Source organism: Rattus norvegicus, chromosome 11 (assembly GCF_021556685.1).
Source record: "Rattus norvegicus strain SHRSP/BbbUtx chromosome 11, alternate assembly SHRSP_T2T, whole genome shotgun sequence".
NCBI classification, from domain to species: domain Eukaryota; kingdom Metazoa; phylum Chordata; class Mammalia; order Rodentia; family Muridae; genus Rattus; species Rattus norvegicus.
Window position 1 is genome coordinate 54,090,527 of NC_141544.1, and position 21,174 is coordinate 54,111,700.

General features: G+C 38.2%; 1 protein-coding gene across 1 annotated transcript in view; it reads left to right on the forward strand.

Moving 5' to 3' along the window:
• The window catches only part of Epha6 (Eph receptor A6), a 962,116-nt gene that overhangs the window by 665,213 nt on the left and 275,729 nt on the right, over positions 1–21,174 (forward strand). Inside the window, 1 exon segment of the mRNA NM_001419529.1 lies at positions 816–1,001. Within this exon segment, the coding sequence (NP_001406458.1) occupies positions 816–1,001 (186 nt within the window).

Below are 21,174 nucleotides of genomic sequence, written 5' to 3' on the forward strand. Positions count from 1 at the left end.
CAGGAGTGCTGTAGACCTGTTTTCCTGTTTTCTTTCAGTCAGTTATGGGGACAGAGTGTTCTGCTTTCGGGCGTGTAGTTTTTCCTCTCTACAGGTCTTCAGCTGTTCCTGTGGGCCTGTGTCTTGAGTTCACCAGGCAGGTTTCTTGCAGGGGAAAAGTTGGTCCTACCTGTGGTTCCAAGGCTCAAGTTTGCTCGTGGGGTACTGCCTAAGTCTTCTCCGCGGCGGCAGCAACTGGGAAGATCTGCGCCGCTCTTTCCGGGAGCCTCCGTGCACCAGGGTTCCAGATGGCGTTTGGTGTTTTCCTCTGGCGTCTGGATGTGCACAGAGTGCAGTCTCTTCTGGTTTCCCAGGCGTGTCCGCCTCTCTGAAGGTTTAGCTCTCCCTCCCACGGGATTTGGGTGCAGAGAACTGTTTATCCGGTCTGTTTCTTTCAGGTTCAGGAGGTGTCTCAGGCGCAGGGGTCCTGCCGCTCCTGGGCCCTCCCCTACGGGAACCCAGAGGCCTTATACAGTTTCCTCTTGGGCCAGGGATGTGGGCAGGGGTGGGCAGTGTTGGTGGTCTCCTCCACTCTGCAGCCTCAGGAGTGCCCACCTGATCAGGCGGTGAGGTCTCTCTCCCACGGGGTTTGGGAGCAGAGAGCTGCTGCGGGCCGGGATCCGCAGGTGTCGAAAAAGCATTTTTCAAGTAAGCATTGGAAAGATGTGTTTGTGGTTCTTTTCTAAATGACATCATGTTAATTTTGATTTTCTGAAATAGGAATTTGTTTGGTTTAAACAAATGATTATTTTTTGTTTGTTTGTTTGTCTTTTAAGGTGAATTTGGAGAAGTCTGCAGTGGGCGTTTAAAGACACCAGGGAAAAGGGAAATCCCAGTTGCCATTAAAACCTTGAAAGGTGGCCATATGGACCGACAAAGAAGAGATTTTCTAAGAGAAGCTAGCATCATGGGTCAGTTTGACCACCCAAACATCATTCGCCTAGAAGGTGTTGTTACTAAAAGTAAGTTCCTGATTTGCCTATTTCTCATACACTGCTCTTAGTTTTTCTTAAATTATAATAACAATACCAGGTTGTTAAGACAGCAACTTCATTCAGCTGCTGGTTTCTGACATCACTACTCAGTGCCTGCCTCTAGGCCACGGCATTATCAGAGTTTGCGTGGGTGACCACAAAGCGTTGAAAAGGCATTACCTCTAAACTTGGTTCGTTGGGCTTAGCATAATAACTCTAGAGTAAAGGGTTATAGTTTTCTAAATGTCAATATTAATAGAAGACTGATCATCAATATTTGATTCATTAAAGCAAAATACTAATGCTTAGAAATAGAGTTCATAGACCAGTATAAAATGCTTTATCATAGAGTAAAACATTTCCAGAAAAAATTCTATATGGAAGTCAGCTCTATTAATAGAATTATGAATAAATTATGATAGTTGGTATAAAGTAAAATAAAAGATAACTGCTGAAATAACAAATCTGCTGTTGCAGAAATAATGGAATCAAGGTCATTGTTTTGAAAGAAAATTACTTTAAAATACAAAATTAGTCATATACTTTAAGTAATTGGCTGCATATATTTGAACAATGATAAAGGCAGAAAATATAACTATATATGTATATATACATACATTTTATTCACTAATAAATTAACATAAAACCCATGAGAAGATATCATTACATTTTTCTTAAAAATTATTTATATTTTTGAAAGTGGTATTTTTATTTACAGAAATAAAATTTTGTTCGCAACCACTGAGAATACGAGTAGGGTCTGGAGTGATGGCTCTGTGGTTAAGAGCACATCCTACTGACTCTTGCAGAGGACTTAGACTGAGTTGACACAGCCCACTGCCAAGTCAGAATCATATATAATTTCAGTTCCCATGGATTCGGTGATTTCTTCATGCTACCATAAGTTCTTGTACATATGTGATGCATATAAACTCATGTAAACACAAACACACATATAAAAGTAAAATGTATAAATAAATAAGTATTTTTCAAACCATTTAAGGGACCATTTAAATTTTATGTTATAGTTACAAAGAAGAAAATACAGTAGCTTAATAAAAATGTGCTGAACTCTGCCTCTGAAAACTATGGATTCTTCCCCTAGGGCATTGGTAAAATGTCGCTCAAGGGAGCAGATTACTAGTAGCCCCAATAATTCAGAAATCAGGGAAGACTGTTGAAGATGATAAGCATTATAGTGGGTTTCTTTTGTAGTGATTTTAAGTTTTTTAATATTCACCCATATGCACTCCTCAATCACAATTACATTGAACTCAACATGTGACCAACCTTGACCAATGGGACATTAGCAAGGGCAGGGCACACGGTACTCTATATATTTGCAAGTTGTTATTTTTTAGTCTACAATTCTTCTTCCTGAAACTCAAATTCCATGTCAAATGAAAACAATCCATGCAGTATTGCAAAAAGCAGCCTAACAAGAAGAATGTTAAGTTTAATCACAAGGTACCAATGGGAAGTGGCTGCTATCCCTCTTACACTCAACCCACACACATGTTAAATGTCACACACACACACACACACACACACACACACACACACACACACTGAACTGGATGGATGGATGGATGGATGGATGGATGGACAGACTAATGGATGATGGTCTGACAGACAGATACATGATAGATTTTTAAAAAACAGAATCAAGGTACTTTACTCAACAGCCCCAGCCAAAATGCTAGACAGCACTAAATTCCAGACTTGTGAGTGAACCATCTCAGACATTACATCTCTACCCAAGTCCACCCTAGTCAGAAATCTGGCCATTTGGCATGGCACAGAAACCAAATCAACTCAATCTAGTTTGCCTAAGAAATAAGAGAGGGTTTTTAAAAATAATTTTATATTTTTACTGATTCTTAAAAATTTTCAATGCTTTCTTTCTTTTTTTTTTAATATTCCATCAGGTCAAATCCATGCTCCCCACATACCCCTGCACTACATCCAATGGAATATTCTAAATGTACTAGGGGCCACACCCATAAAGAAAAGTGACTCATCCTCTTTAGAATTCTAATTTTCCGTATCTCCTCCAGTGGAGGTAGAGATTTGAGTTCCCCTACAATTTGGAATGTTGACTGACTTAATCTTGTACAAGGCTTATACAGACAAGCATAGTTGCTGTGAGTGTGTAAGCTCAGCTGTTTATTAGATCCAGAAGGCACTATTTCACTCTTGTCCTCCCCTATCTCTAACTCTTACAGTCTTTCCACTCTCTCTTCTGTTGTGGTCCCTGTGCCTTGTGGGATAGAGTAGTGACCTAGATGACACACACCACTGACACTTATGCTATCACTTTGAACCACCATCCACTATAAAAAGATGCTTTTTGAAGAACAAGAACTATACTGATCTATGAATAGAAGATACAACTGTGACCATGTACACTAGTGGTACAAATGTTATGAAGGTAAGGAACTACAGATTTATGGTCTGCTTCATAGGAGGAAATATATGCCCCAAACTATAAATCTGACTACTGACACATGGTTGGGAAGCCTAGACTCCCTAGGGATGAATCTAATATTAGTATTTTGTTAACTATATAATATCCAACTGCCTGCTAAATTCATGTAAAATTGTTGTTTTAAGCCATTAAATTTCAAATTGTTTCTTTCACAGCAATAAGTAACCAAATCAATGAATCATTATTGGATTTCTACTCTTGCCAGTTAAGATCTATATACATTGGATAAATTATTGAACATCTCTTTATACTGAACTTTCATGTCTGTAAAACAAAAGTAAACTAACTCAAATATCATTGATCAGAGCATCACAGTTCTCTTTTTTGAAGACTTCAAATTATTTCTAGACAAATTAAATCTATAAATGTATATTGAATTTAGCATCATCTGCTGACTTCCTGTCATTATCTTGTCAATTTCAAATGATTCCTTTGTTTTTACATATATATTTACATGAAAAATTTAATTTTGAGGATGGCTTAGAAACTAAGTTTGATGCCAAAATTCTCTTGCTTACACATAGAATGTCTAAAAATAAGAGTCCAGGAATAAACTCAAAGTTTGAAAACTAAAAGATCTTTATTTTCTTCCTTTAATTGATCAAATTTTATCAAGTAAATATTATGATTTCATCCATATATTATCATATATTATATAGTATATTTATTTGTATATCTAAATTAGGACCTATAAAACATTTCTACAAAATGGGTAAATTAATTCTATATAAGTCAGTATGCCCTTGATGATATCAGCACCATAGTTTTTTATTGGAATTTTTTAATTTATATTTCAAGTGTTATCCCCCTTTCCTGGTTTCCCATCATTAAACTCCCTATTCTATCCCCTTCCCCTTTCACATTCGTCTACACTGAGGCATCCAGCCTTGGCAGGACCAAGGGCTTCTCCTCCCATTGGTGCCCAACAAGGCGATCCTCAGCTACACATGCAGCTGGAGTCATGGGTCTGTCCATGAGTACTCTTTGGATGGTGGTTTGGACCCTGGGAGCTCTGGTTGGTTGGTGTTGCTGTTCCTATGGGGTTGCAAACCCCATAACCTCCTTCAATCCATTCTCTAACTCCTCCAATAGGGACCCAGTTCTCAGTTCAATGGCTAGCTGCTAGCATTTGCCTCTGTATTTCTCAAGCTCTGGCAGAGCCTCTCAGGAGACAGCTATATCAGTCTCCCGTCAGCATGCACTTCTTGGCATCAGCAATATTGTCTGGGTTTGGTGGCTGTATGTATATGGGTTGGATCTTCAGGTGGGACAGGCTCTGAATGGCCATTCCTTCAGTCTCTGCTCCAAACTTTGTCTCCATATCTCCCCCTATGAATATTTTTGCTCCCCCTTCTAAGAGGGACTGAAGCTTCCTGAGTTTGGTCGTCCTTCTCCTTGAGTTTCATGTGGTCTGTGGATTGTATCCTGGGTAATCCGAGCTTTTGGGTCAATATACATTTATCATTGAGTGCATACCATGTGTGTTTTTTATGATTGGGTTACCTCACTCAGGATGATATTTGCCTATGAACTTCATGAAGTCATTGTTTTAGTAGCTGAGTAGTGCTCCTTATGTAGATGTACCACATTTTTTTAATCCAATCCTCTGTTGAAGGGCATCTTGGTTCTTTCCAGCTCCTGACTATTATAAATAAGACTGCTATGAACATAGTGGAGCATGTGTCCTTGTTATATGTCAGCATCTTTTGGGTATATGCCCAGGAGTGGTATAGCTAGGTCCTCAGGTAGTTTTATGTTCAATTTTCTGAGGAATCTTCAGACTGATTTTCAGAGTGGTTGTACCAGCTTGCAATCCCACCAACAGTAGAGGAGTGTTCCTCTTTCTCCACATCCTTGCCAGCTCTGTTGTCACCTGAGTTTTTGATCTTTACCATTCTGACTGGTGTGAGGTGGAATCTCAGGGTTGTTTTGATTTGTACTTCCCTGATGACTAATGATGGTGAATGTTTCTTTAGGTGCTTCTCAGCTATTCAAAATTCCTCAACTGAGAATTTTTTTAGCTCTGTGCCCCATTCTTAATAGGGTTACTTGACTCTCTCGAGTCTAACTTCTTGAGTTCTTTGTATATTTTGGATATTAGCCCTCTATCAGATGTAGGATTGGTAAAGATCTTTTCCTAATCTGTTGGTTGCCATTTTGTCCCAATGACAGTGTCCATTGCCTTACAGAGGCTTTGCAATTTTATGAGGTTCCATTTGTTGATTCTTGATCTTAGAGCATAAGCCATTGGTGTTCTGTTCAGGAAATTTTCCCCACTGCCTGTGTGTTCGAGATTCTTTCCCCCTTTTTCTTCTCTTAGTTTGACTATATCTGGTTTTATGTGGAGGTCCTTAATCCATTTGGACTTGGCTTTGTACAGGGCAGTAAGAAGGGATCAATTTGCATTCTCCTCCGTGCTGACCTCCAGCATCATTTGTTGAAATGATATTTTTTTCCACTAGATGATTTTAGCTCCTGTGTCAAAGATCAAGTGACCATAGGTGTGTGAGTTCCTTTCTGAGTCTTCAATTCTATTCCATTGATCTACCTGCCTGTCTCTGTAGCAATACCATACAGTTTTTATCACTATTGCTCTGTAGTTTTAACTTCTAAGAGCAAGCCCCATAGGGGAGTGTTGTGGTGCAGCAGGGCGTGTTGTGGGAATGAGAGAAAACTAATTCCCGAAATAATCGGTGATCCTGCTTGCACTGTTATCAGCTTGAGTCAAGTGCTTTGGGATTGTTAGAAGAAAAGCAATAAATAAATGAATACCTCATTCCCATAAATACACAGTAATTGTTCCAGGATTGCCCTTAAGTAGCTAAGAGATAGCTAGCAATTAATGTTCCCTAAAGAGCCCCAACTGCATAAAAGATACTGATGAAGACAATGAAGCAATACAGGGGCCTGATTGTAGATAGATTTTCCTGGGGTCTGGGAAACAAATACATTGAAACTCCATTAAAAGTGATATAATATTATGAACAAAAACCTTCAGACCATCCTTCTATGAGATCTTGTTTAATGAGAGTGTTTTTGTCTTATATATAGCCTTTTTCTTTTAGAAACATGTATTTGTACAATGATTTGAATCACTTCTGTTCCTTCATATGTCCACATATAACTGCTTTTATTTTAAATTGGAAAGCTAAATGATTAATGATTTGCATCATGCAAAAAGGATTCTGATAAAAATTGAGCCTCTTTATATAAATCATATCACAACTTTATTAGACTGTTAAGATATAACTGAAAGAGAGAAAGATGAATCAGTTATAACCATATGTGCAACACATATTCTTTCTCCAGGAAGCAAAGAGAAGCCATCAGTTGGAGGACTGACTTGTAATCATTAGTAACATAGGTAGTCACAATATGTAACTAATAGTTATCAGTGACATTAATTACATCACCAAGAGGCAAAAGACTACCTTTCTATAAGAACTTTAGAATTGCAGCTTAGTGATGAAATACAGTACAATAACTGTGAGACAAACACCAGGGTTTATCTTCCAGCTAAGTTAAAAAAAATGCATTTACAACTACTAACTCTGTCACCTAAATAACAAACTCAGTAAAGTGGAACAGAAGTCATCCCCAGCAGAAACCAAATTCCTAAAGATAATTCCATGTCATTCCAAGACATTCTTTAACGATTCCATGGCTCAATACTAAAGCTATAGTAGAATCTTCTAGAGTTACTCAAAATCATTGTATGTTCAAGAATACTATAAATTACTCATAGGGAGTTTTTATGTATGAACATAAAAGAATAAATTCTACTCAGTCAAAAAGCATTGTACTACATGCATAAAAAGAAGTTTCCTAGTTCTAGGATTGGCTTATTCTTGTAAAATAAAGGCAATCCTCCAAACTTCTACTGTTAGAGCAACTGCTTTACCAGCTAATTATTTATGGAAGAGTCACCAAACCTCCCTAGGACTTAGATTTTTGTTTTCCTCTGAATGAAAGAAAAGTGCAGATCAGAGTAGAAAACATAGAGTCAAATGTAAGCCTAATGAATTCTGTTCCCTTGACAGAGAGACATGAGATGATCATAAGAAAAGCTTATCCCATGAGGGCTGATCCCTCCAAGATCATTATAAATTTAGGTTCATGGTGATAATTCAAAAATGTTAGGGAAAAGATGAAAATAATGAAATTTTCAACAAAACTTTTTAATTTATAATGCATACATTGGAAAATATAGAGAATTTTATCTATAAGCAACATTACAGTTTGGATAGTATATTTGATATTAGCTGATAAAATAATAGGCCTAATGTTGCTAACAGTTTTGAAAGTTCCAGAGTATGATTCATTAGCTACAATAGTTAGGGTCTTTCTGATGGCACCAAGTGAAGGAAAATGATGCTTATTTAAGCCAAGAAGTACAAGGAAGGTGGTGACCAGCCCTCAGAACCTCATTGGATGGCATCATAAACTGGGCTGGCACATGCATGGATCTTGATGCAATAGAACAAGTTCTACCCAATGAAGATTAACTAACTGACCCTTCTTTTGTACACTCTTGTTAACAGAGTGATAAGGCAGAGCTAAACATTGAAGGAGACAAAAGGAAGTCTAATTCTATAAATGCATTTTATATAGCAAGACAGAATTGAAGGTAAAGAAGCAGCAAAATCATGAGAAGAATGGTAGGAGTGTTTTCTAGGCAGAGACAGTAAACTGTTTTAAGTCTTGAATCAGAACTTAGCATTGTCAGTGTAACAGCAAAAAAATTGGCAAAAGTAATGAGTGTAAATTAATTACCTAATGAAAAAAAATAGGGAAAATTACAAGGAAGCTAGTGTACTAGCACAAGAAAAAAATGGGAGAAAAGAAAATTATACTCATCAATATGTTTTGAAAGGAATAGAGTAAGACCTATTTTCTAGGCTTAGGTGAGATATTTTGATTACTGCCTGATTATATGGTAGATGAGGAAGAAAGGTCATGTTCAAATGGCTGTATGAAAGAGGATAGAAAGGAAAACCAGGAAAGAAAGAGAACAGGTAGAGAGAAAACAGCATTTTCTTGTTTGAACATGACTGCTTTTAGCTAAAGACTTCCAGGAAGTTCTTGAAGTCCAACAAAGAGCTCGATTTACAGCTCTTTGAATCAAGTGCAATTGAAAAAGCATTTAGCACACTGGTGATGGCTAGTAGCTGATGTAGGGAAGGTGTTACTCGCTGGAAGGGGACTGCATTAAAACGCCCGTATGTATGAAATTCTCAGGAAACATACTTATACAGGAAAAAACGCAAAAAAGAAGAGAAGTGTACTGAGAAAGAGAAGCTAAGACAGTGGAGAAGTAACCAGCAACAGACAGCATAGGTTTGTCAGAGCAAGAGAAAGGTCCCCAGAATAAAATGAACTAGGGACCCAACTACGTAAGGACCAAGAAGCATCCTTCGGTTAAAAAAATTTTTTTTCAGAAAAATATACTCCATTCAGCTCACTGTTGGCAGAGTTACACAGCAAAACATTTGAGGCATGCTAACACTGCAAACTGATAGCTTTGGGAATAGTCAAGGCTGCTGCTATCTTAAAATCAAAATGATTAACATTCATTAAAGCCTTCCCTCATTCAGAAATGTATTAAATGACAAGGTACAAGGATGCCAGGCACTTTCTCGAGTGCTGGGATTCAGGATAGATTAGGAAAGGTCAAATCCTGTCCTCCTGGGTCAGAAGTTCCTAAAATTGGGCACGAGAGATGCCTCAGAGGTTAGGAGCACAACTATTCTTCCAAAGGTCCTGACTTCAATTCCAACAACCACATGGTGGCTTATAACAGTATATACTCAGATCTGATGTCCTCTTTTGGTGTGCAGGCATTCATGCAGGCAGAATACTGTATATATAATAAATAATCTAAAAATTTATAATATATACATATATATATATAAAATAAAGGAAGCCTAGAGTCATTCTTAAATCAAGCATTCATTTTGAATGACAAAGGCATTTCCAGTTCATTCTAATTTCTCCTGTGTTTTTCTTTCTCTTTCTACATTCTGGAGAAGACTGGATAAAATACCAGTGTGATCTCAGCGCAGAATTCAGGCAGACACTGTTGGTAAGAAGGTGATGGTCTCCAAGAGCAGGGGTCTATCTGTAGTTTCTTCCTTCTTTTGCTTTGATGGTGTAGAACCCAAGTTCATCTGCCAAGATGATTGGTAGAGGACTGGTATTGGTGAGTGTTTGGGATAGATGCTGAGAAGATCTTGGAAGCAAACTGACCAGCAAAGAATTTTGTCGTCACTGAAATCTAAGGAAATTAGACCATGATGACACAACCTGCTTCCCTGCTCTCAAGAAAGAAAAGAGGAATAGGGGTGTGAGGAAGGTGTGGCCCAGAGACAGAAGTGCATAGGAATGGTAGCCAAAGGAGAAGGCAGGTAAATTTTCTGGACTTTCTTCTCCTATTAGCCTTAAGTAATAACTCTGCTGTTGTTGAAAATGGAGATGAATTATTCCTGTGTGATTTCAGGAGACTCTGGGGATTAGTAGAACACTTACTGCAAAGTATTTGCTCTTGGAATTATAACATATACACACAGCTAAACAAAATGAGCCAGGCGCACTGCAGTAAGTAATTACAAGACGGCACAGCCTGTGGCCCTCTTTGCCACACTCTGTTCAAGCACTGCTGGAGCTAACTGGGAAACTGGAATAATGTATCCGATGTTTTCCTGTTGTCAGAATGGAGTCTCTCTTCTTATAAACATAATAATAATATTTTTCTGTATTCAAGGGAAAGGCATTCTTGTCCCTTCCATGTTTAAATATCTGGTTTTCCTTGATGTCATCCATTCAAATCACTTCTGGAGATCTACCTCCAGCATCTTACCCCTCCTGGTTCTCTGTCCCTAGCCCTGCTCATGATGTGTCTGATGGGCTGTGATAAGTAGCAAGAGCTTTCAGGAAGAAATCTAATAAGTTGTTGGCTATGAAAGTAACACTGTAAACTGCAGGCTCTAAGAGAGAAAAGAAGCTACAAGTAAAATTGCATTTATTCAAAGTATTTCCTTTAAGAATAAAGCCATCTAAAATGGTAAAATCATATTCATTTTCCAAAAAAAAAAAATCCCATCCCTTTTGTCCCTAAAATAAGTTTGGTCTGAGTAGAGATCACGATGCATCTAAATTTGGGGAGAACTAAAAACAAAGTAGATAAATCCATGTTATAGGCATGAATTTGCTGCCATGCATTCGGGTAAATAAGAACAGGTCAGCCAGCCAGCCCAAGGAGAGGGCACTTTGGTCATGACTAAAATGCCTTATGTAAGCCTTTAGCGGCCTTATGTAGGGCCGGTTAAAGACTTGTAAAAGTCACCAAATGACTATGGAGCGCCTCCCCCAACTAACCCGTGCGGATTTTCTTTGCCTCTCCCAACTACCCCGTGCGGATTTTCTTTTCTTTTTAGAAGTACTTGTGCAATCAGTGACGGAAATCTAACACAGTCTTTATGTATTGTGTAGGATTTTCCGAAGGGCTCAGGATTGAACCGGAGCTGAACCTGGTTTAAGGCTGTTTGGTGCTGATGCAGTCTCTGCTGCTCTTGTCATTGTCAGACTACACTGCTGCGACACTCCCTCCTTTCCCAGCTCAGTATAATTTCAGACTTAGAGAAAATGATATGGAAGATAGACTTTTTCATACAGCTTTCAGGTCTCCTGATAACTGTAAAATTAACATCACAGCCAAGAAGCAACCCAAGTGTGGTGGCACATGTAGTGCCGGCTCTTAGAAAGCTGAATCGGAGGTTCACACCTTCGAGGTTAGTCTGGGCAGTAAACTAGGATCTTCTTAGAAAGAACGAGGGTGAGGGAGGGAGGAAGAAGGCAAAGAGGTGGGGCAGTTCTTACTGTGGTCTCATTCTGCCTTGCCAGGGCTGCTTCCTGTTTCTGTTCTGTTATCAGTTCCAGGCTCCCGGGTAGAATTTATCTCACATCTTTTTAGTTCATCCGTGAGATTTCTTTGGGCTTCTTGGTCTTTGACCTCCGCACTGTCCACGAATACTGATCGGTTTGTTTCCCGAATGTCTTCCACATTCACGCCTGTAGTTCCCACAGTGATATGCACTTCTCCCTGGGTTGGCAGCAAGTCTGCAGGAAGGATGCACCTCACTGAGTGCAGTGTGAGAAGGGATAAGGCCCTGAACACCTCATTCTTTAGGATGCCAACTCCTACATTATTACACTGTAAAGCAGCTTCTTCCACGTTTGGAAATAGTGTGTATTTGGACGACAGTCAATTTAGACTGTGAAAACTTTCTGTTCCCAAATTTGTAACTATTAATTTTATCATCTATCAGTAGACACTGTCTGCACCAATTATTTCAGTTGTATTCCAATGATAACTTTTTTGTTTCTGTCTTTTCTATATGGTTTGTTAATCAGAACAAAACAGTTTCCTAATGTTAGATAGTAGAATTACACACGTCATCTCCATTCCCTTATCAGGACGCTCTTGAAATCCATTCATCGCTCTAGTCAACTGCTGATCCTCTGTCTGTCTTACATGTGGTGTTTGGAGGGCATCTGAGTGTTTGCAATTTAGGTGTTCATTTATGAAACATCTCTAAGCGTGTGAGCACAAGTTTCTATGAGAAGGTATATTTACATCTATCTTGGGTAAATATTTAGCTGTGGGATGACTGAACCATAAGATTAATATATATTTAACTTCATAAAATAATTCCAGGTACTTGGATGGAGCATCACAGTTTGCATATCCACTAGTGATTAGGCTCCTAGTAGGGGTCTGGTATCATTCGTGATGGTTGGAACAAATAAACAAAAAGGTTAGCTGCTCTGGTGAACTTCCCAGGGAGCTTTATTTGCACTTTCTTAATGACTAATGAATCTGTGCGTCTTTCAGAGGTCTATTTCTGGTCCATATTTTCCTTTAATGGAGCATTTTCAATTTTGCCTCCCTTTCTTTTTTTTTTTTCTTTTTCTTTTTCTTTTTTTTTTTTTTTTTGGTTCTCTTATTTTTCGGAGCTGGGGACCGAACCCAGGGCCTTGCGCTTCCTAGGCAAGCGCTCTACCACTGAGCTAAATCCCCAACCCCTCCCTTTCTTAATTCTGATTTTTATATTATGTTTAATAGTTTTCTGCATAAAATACTTTGTCAATAATGTGATTTTTGGAGTGTTTTTTTTCCTAGTTTGAAGTCCCTCTCTTCTTTCTCCTACCAGTGTCAGCTGCAGAGAAACTTTTCTTATATTAATTTTGACAAAATATAGTTTGCTATATTTTAAATAGATTTTGCTTATGGTACTGTACATAAACTTTCTTCAGCTAGGCTAAAGAAGGGTTCTAATTAACAAATCCACTATACTCAGCCTTGATTCTTTCTGTATTTAAACAGCCTTATGCTAAGCCCCTCCACCATCTGAGTTGCTGTCCTGAACTAAGAGCAATCAAATGTCTCTGTAACAGATTCTTGGGGCTTATGATGACCCTGGTATAAAACACTAAACGTAGTGGCCTTTATCTATAGGGTAACTTTATCTATCTTCTTGGGGTTTTGCTTTGTGATCCACCTCTATTTTCTGTGTTCTCCCAAATTTGTGTATGAACCCCAATATATAGTTTATTTTTTTTATTTTTGAATGAAGGTTATCTTGGTACACTGGAGTAAGGGGTAACACATGGCTTAACCTATAAGTACAGGCTGTGTTTTATCTTTCATGCTAAAGTAAAGGTGAAGAGTATGTGGAGACTGATTTTTCTAGGCTATCCAGCTCAGTTCTCAACTGTAGCTCCATCTAGTGTCAGCCATGTTCATGTAAGACTTTCCCACGATTGTGTTTGTCTGGACTTAGGCATGCTTTCCTACCTCTCAACAATTATCACATTGGACAAATGTTCTTTTCTACAGCAATATTATAAACTAGTTGTACACGGCTTTTCTACAAAAGAAAGTTGATAAGATGACTGCATGACTAATTTACATACAGAAATATTAACTAGTCCCAAGCATTACCTAGTCTATACCTTGCAGAGATGTATAAATGGGAATCCCAACATTCAGTCTCAACTCAGGCGCAGATGTATAAGTGCAATTAGGGCTTTCTGGTTTGAGACCTAACAGTAGGGTCTCTTTAGTCGACTCTAGACTGAGATAAAGCAGCAGAATGGTGTGAATGAATTGACATTTTTATGAGCTAACATCAATCACAAGAGTGCATTTGTTCATTGTTCAATCATCACAAATGTCAACAAAAGGCATTAGTGATATTTTTCTGTATTTCACTAGATGAGATGACTATTTTGAGATTCCTACCCATGAATTTAATGTATTGACCTTTCCCCTAAACATTAATAAGCATGATTCTTTTGAAATAAGTTCAGTTTTCATTTTGGCATGTCCATCTATTATATGAGACATGCTGTTGTATTTGCTACAGCAATCCATATGTACAGCAGTCTATTGCCCCTCTGTGACTTTGTCATTATTTCCTATGGCTGATGCCTGAACTGTTCCGTTACACTGAAATGAAAGTATACAGAATGTTCCCCATTAGCTATTACCTCTTGATATAGATTTTATACTGTTGTGAAAAGCCCAGAATATGCCCTGGAGAAGAAAGGCTAAGTGAGAACTGGAAGGCTACTGGAAGAAATAAGTGTAAGTAAGGCAACTTACAGACATCAGCAGTAAGGATAGTGTAGTTCTTAGCCTCTTCAAGAAAATGAATCGTAAAAGGGATCTGAAACTAAGAGAGTTGTTGTTTAGGTATTACGAAGAAAATATGGTGAAGCAAACTAAAGTTTTAGTCCTTTAAGGTCTAGTGTTCCAATTACCCTGTTTGCGAACCTATTTTATAGGGACTGTCCCAGGCAGGAACATGGAATGTTGTTTTATCAAATGATAAAATATCTGAATTCTCCAACCATGTATTTTTTCATTTTTTATTGAATATTTTCTTTATCTACATTTCAAATATTATCCCCCCCCCCCCGTTTCTCTTCCGGAAACTCCCTATCTCATTCTCCTTCCCCTGCTTTTTTGAGGGTGCTCTCCCACCCACACACCCACTCCCTCCTCCTCACCCTGACATTTCCTTACACTGGGGCATCAAGCCTTGACAGAACCAAGGGTCTCTCCTCCCATTGATGTCTGACAAGGCTATCCTCTGCTACATATGCAGCTGGAGCCAACCATGTACATCTTAAAAATTACTATTTTCATAATATAAAGATTAAAGTTTCTTATAGCTAAAATTTTACTTCTGTTCTTTTGGTGTTATTCCCGAAGTTTTGCAGTAAGAGAAGTCTGCATTGTAAGGAGGTGCACATGTCTCGCCTTTTATCTAATTACTAAAGAAGGAACCAACCAGAAAAGCGGTAAGGCTAAAACATTAATGAAGAAGCTGGTGCGAATGGAACAAACCCCCACTTTAATCAGACTTGAGTTTCTTAAAGGATTTATCAGTACGCATGTTAGGAATTGAATGAGATGAGGCCAGTGTTTTCCCATCTGTTAAAAATGTATCCTTTACAATAGGAAAATATGATCCTTCATGACAAAGAAATACAATATATGATACAGAGGAGTTGTAAGAAAAGCTACTGTACAGTTTAGTCCTGATAGAGGTAGTCAGATGAAATAAAACCATTTTGTAAGCTAACCCTAAAGGGCAGCACTCGAAGTGTGCATTATAGTCAATGTTGGTTTTATAATTTCTAGATTTTTCCCATAAGCCCTTGATCACTGATAGAGAAATAATAGTGTTATATTGTTAGAGATTATATTTTTCTTATCTTTAGAACCTGTGGCTGGTTGGTTTGTTTAATGTCTAATAGCCCCTTTTCTTTCCTGCTCCAGTCTTGTTCTATAAAACGGCTCATGCTGTCTGCTTAGATTCAGCTGTCAGACTAGAGAACCTGTTGATGTCTGTTTTGTGACTCTTGAACTTTAAGGAACTCTTTGATAGACTAATGCAATTGCTTCACAACTAGTCATCCTTTTCTCAGTTTTATCGCTGGCCCACCACTGCCTATTTTTTTATCTTCTGCTAGAATGACCCCTTAAAAAAGTTTTTCCAAAGTACCTAGGGAAGAATGAGCAAACAACTAGACAGAGGTCTCCACTGAACAGTTAGTTAACTCCTGAGCAACTGTTTAATCCTTGCTTTATGATGCTGTGCAGTTTGTTTTATATGTAATGTTTTTATTCTATTTTATTTTATTTTATTTAATATCCACACATGCATATAATGTGTTTGGATCAACTACACCCCCACTTTCTTCCCTCCAATTTCTTACCCCAACAACCACTTATTTTTGATACCTACTAGATCCATTTGGGATCATTTGCATCTTCATGGTTTAGGAACATCGTTTGGAGCATGGGTAGTCTCTTAGGGATAGCATCCATGAAGAACTGATACTCTCTTTCCAGCAGCCAGGAGCTCCTCAGGTAGGAGTGAGATTACACGAGACCCTCTGATAGGATATGGACTGGACTCAATTATCTTCTCCATTCACTCCCAGCTTCTGTGTCTTCGTATGAGCAGCTGAGCTGCTGTGCCCTACCCTGTAAGTTCTGTTTTGTTAGCACGGGGAGATAGCTAAGCCCGTGGCTCTTACAATCATTCTCTCCCCTCTTTCTTGGTGATTCCGGAGCCCTGGTGGGAAAGAGTATCTTACAAGTGTTCCATTTTATGCTTATATCTGCACAATCTCTTATTTTCTGCACATTGGTTGTGGGTTTCAGTATTCATTGCTATCCACTCCAAAAGGAAGCTTCTGTGGTGAAGGGTAAGAGATGAACTGATCTAGAGCTATAAAGATAAGAAGGCAATTTACTCTCATGTCCTTTTAGCAAAATGATAGTGCTAGGCTCTCCCCTAGGCCCTATAACCTAACCAATCACAACAATTTTGGGGTTTGGTTTTGTTTTTGTGCTTGCTTGCTTGCTTGCTTGCTTGCTTGATCAGAGGAACAAAGCATAGGTTTCATCTTGTGGAGCATGCTTTAAATCCAATCAGAAAGTGGTAGATTACTGCCATAAGATTCCGCCATATTGTTTCAGTGGGCAAATCTTTCTAGGACGCTCAGTATTGCACCAACCAGGTTTTTGATATTGTGGATGAGTGGGACTGTTGATAACTTCTCTGATGGCATTAATAGAATATTCTGAAGTTGTGAGAGTTAGCTGCTATGAATGAAGCTTTCAGATCAGTTCCAGCATGATTTCTCCATGGAGGATGTCTCAGGTATGTGGTGTCTTCAGCAATAAGATTTTATAGCAACATCTGTGTGTTTAAAAAAAAGGAGTGGAAATACCTTGGAATATTGGTGGAGTAGTCTAGGGAACTCTACTGATCAATAGTTTGAAAAGAAGTAGCCCATAGCTAGCATTGGACATTTTGTTTGACAACTAGTGGTGTCTGAAGGAGGCACTGTGCCCCATTATACACAGACCCCTTTTATATCTATATATGTATTTATGGTAGTAAACTTCTCTATAGAATTTTCAAAAGTCATTAATGTTAATCCATCCCCATTCTACAAACTTAGCTATTCACAGGAAATATCATATAATAATACATTTTTGCATTGTTTTCAAAGGATATGGCATAATACCAAAATGTTGCCATAAAAACTGTAGCAAAGGGCTGGGGAGATGGCTCATTGGTTAAGAACACTGACTGCTTTTCCAGAGGTCCTGAGTTCAATTCCCAGCAACCACATGGTGGCTCACAACCATCTGTAATGGGATCCAATGCTCTCTTCTGATGTGTCTGAAGACAGCTACAGTGTGCTCATATAAATAAAATAAATAAACCATAGTAAAGAGAGCACAGGAGTATATAAGACTAATAAAAATTGATCTCATTATAAATTTTAATCTAGGGAAGTACATTGACACTCAATAGGTAAATTTACTCTATAGTTTTCTCTGTCAATAAAGGAAATAAATACGATGCATGTCAATATGGTCAATTTCTGAAGTTCTCTGTAGTGTTCATCATTTATTTCTGATATAAAAGTATAATAGGTAAGTGTTATGTATGATTGCATATCCTCATGCACAAATATGAAAATAGTTTGCAAGGTGGTATCCTAGATGCACGTCGGATCTGGGTGTGATACTGCTGACATTTTTCACTCTTTATACTTCTGATATTATTACTTTTAAGAGAGAAAGGAAAAAAAAGTGTAGGACTATTTTCAGGAAAGCAAACTATCATCATCACACAAACTATAGTACTGCAATCCAAAATTATAATCACAATGATGTTCCTTCTTGGATTGTACAAGCTTCCATAAAGATCAGTTATTTTGCAAATTAGAGTCCTTACTCTACTTTGGACGATAGTGATATTCTGAGTAGAGTCATTCTCTTCCTTTTTGCCTAAGCACTTTAATCCATTTTGGGCCTGTGACTTGATAAAATTTACTAAAATGTATAATTCTAGCTCTTCTATCTCAAACATTATGTATAAAGTGAGTTCACCTTCTGTTGACGTCTTCACCTACCAGCTTGGTATCAAAGGGAAAAGGTGCTGCAAGATTCTTCTGATGTGCTTTTCATGTTTGACATTAGGTTATTATGGGAGTATAAATTAATTGAAGAGTATATGACCTTTTTATTGTTTTGAGTTTTTAATCTAAATGGACATTATTGTTTACTGGGAAACAAATATCCATTTGTTACTGGTGGTATCTTTTATGGAAACCTTTAATCATTTGTACATTCCAAATATATTTCACATATTTTTGTTTGTTTTTTTTGTCCAGTGACTTTATTTTCTAGTTTTCCTTTTATTTATTCTTTTTATTGTATTTTTAATTTACATTTCAAATGTTATTCCCCTTTCCTGGCTTCCCGTCCATAACCCCCCTGTCTCATACCCCTTGCCCCTGCTTCTGTGAGGGTGTTCCCCCACTCACCCACCCACCCACCCCTTCCCACCTTACCACCCTGACACATCCGCCTACACTGGGGCATCCAGCCTTGGGCTTCTCCTCCATTGATGCCCAACAAGGCCATTCTCAGCTGCATATGCAGCTGGAGCCATGGGTCTGCCCATGTCTACTCTTTGGATGGTGGTTTAGTCCCTGGTTCATAGGTATTGCTGTTTTTATGGGGTTGCAAATCCTTTCAGCTCCTCCAATCCTTTCTCTAACTCCTCCGTTGGGGACCCCATTCTCAGGTCTCAGGCTGTGAGCATCTGCCTCTGTATTTGTCATTCTGTAGCAGAGCCTCTCAGGAGGCAGCTATATCCGGCTCCTGTCAGCATGTATTTCTTGGCATCAGCAATATTGTCTGGGTTTGGTGGCTGTATGTATATTGGCTAAATATCCAGGTGGGGCAGTCTCTGGATGACCATTCCTTCAGTCTCTGCTCTAAACCTTGTCACCATATCTCCTCCTATAAATATTTTTCTTCCCCCTTCTAAGAACTGAAGCACTCTCACTTTGGTTGTACTTCTTCTTGAGCTTCAAGTGGTCAGTGGATTGTATCTTGGGTAATCTGAGCTTTTGGGCTAACATCCACTTACCAGTGAGTGCATACCATGTGTGGTTTTTCTCTAATTGGGTTACCTCGCTCAAGATGATTATTTTCAAGTTCCATACATTTGCCTATGAATTTCATGAGTCAATGTTTTTGATAGCTGAGTAGTACTCCATTGTATAAATGTCCCACATTTCCTGTATCCGTTCCTCTATTGAGGGACATCTGGGTTCTTTCCAGCTTCTGGTTATTATAAATAAGGTTGCTATGAACATAGTGGAGCATGTGTCTTTGTTATATGTTGGAGCATCTTTTGGGTATATGCCCAGGAGTGCTATAGCTGGGTCCTCAGGTAGTACTATGTCCAATTTTCTGAGGAACCTCCAGACTGATTTCCAGTTTTATTTCCTATACCCACATAGTGGCTCATAACTGTCTGTAACTCTAGTTTTAAAAAGTCAATAACTTCTTCTGGTTTCCTCGGGCACCAGGTATGTCCATAGTGTACAGACATACAAGCAGGCAAACACCTATACATATAAATAAATGTTTCTTTTTTAAAAATATTAATGATGCACATTCTTAAAAAGAATATCCTTGGAGGTTATAATGGAGGTATTCTTCTAATAAACCACCATGTAATAGCTTAAACATTTAAAATATTTCCTCAGAATTGACTAATATTCTATTAATGATAACTTCTAGAAATTGGTAGTAAATTAACCAATATGTGAGGCTGGCATGCAGCTAATTTAGAGCCAAACTGCCATAGTCTTAGAAGTATTAGAAATGCAGAGTTTTTCACTTAATACATAGCATGTATAAAGATGAATGGAGCACTTTAAAACTTCAATGTAAATAATACTAACAAAAGAATGATTCCAGTCAAATACATTAAAGCTAGTATTGTTATTATTTCTTATTCCATATAATAAGTATTACAGAGCTTGCGTAACTATTCTTAAAGACATACAAAGAAAACTTCACTTTGCTCCAAAAATCACAATGTTCATAAATACATGAGAATATCTGTCTTTAAATGATGATTGAAATAAGAAAAGAATTCATAAAAAGGCATGCCTCCTTCTTTTGTTTTTTTTTTTTTATCTTTATTAACTTGGGTATTTCTTATTTACATTTCGATTGTTATTCCCTTTCCTGGTTTCCAGGCCAACATCCCCTCACCCCTCCCCCTCCCCTTCTCAATGGGTGTTCCCCTCCCCATCCTTCCCCCATTACCACCCTCCCCCCCAACAATCACGTTCACTGGGGGTTCAATCTTGGCAGGACGAAGGGTCCTTCCACTGGTGCCCTTACTAGGCTATTCATTGCTACCTATGAGGTTGGAGCCCAGGGTCAGTCCATGTATAGTCTTTGGGTAGTGGGCATGCCTCCTTCTACACATAATATACAAAAGTGTATACAAAACATACACATAAGAAGAAAAGGAGAAGAGGAGGAGAAGGAGGAATAGGAAGAAAAATAGATCCCAGGAGAAGAGCTATGCCAAATGCCTTGAGAAACATAGATATAAATCAGAGACTCCTAATGTTCCATAGAAAATTATTTAAAACAAAAGAATGGGTTTGTTCAACAGGTATAGAAGCTATGGTATCTATATGTCAGAGACATATACTTATTTTTGTGTAAATTAAAATTTTATGAAATTTATGATTTGGAAATCTGCTCTCACTAGTGGCATTTCAATACTTGCTAGCCATGTGTGGCTAGTAACTTTTGTATTATAAAGCACAGGGGCAGAGTGTTTCAACATAGTAGGATAATATAAAGAACAGCTTTGACCTTTTGATGTGGTGAGCAGATTTTTTTCATTTATTATTCAACAAATATCCATTGAGATGAATAATTTTGAGGAATAGGACAGGGTGAAAATAAAACACCCATCTGGAGACGAGAGAATCTTTGTCCTTGTGGGGCCCTCAAGCCTAACAGATAAAAAGACATTAAATAGATAATGAATAATATAATCTAAAGTGTTGACAGGCGCAGACAGGAAAAATAAAGCATTAAAAAGAGATGAAGAGCAGAAGAGGAGACTCTTAGAGTCTGGACGGGAGCTCAGGCTTCTCAGAGAACATGGTGTCTGAGAGGTCAAGATATTAACGGAATCTATGGAAAGAATTCCAGCTGAAAAGAAATCTTAGCAGAATGGCAGTGGCAAGTCTTGT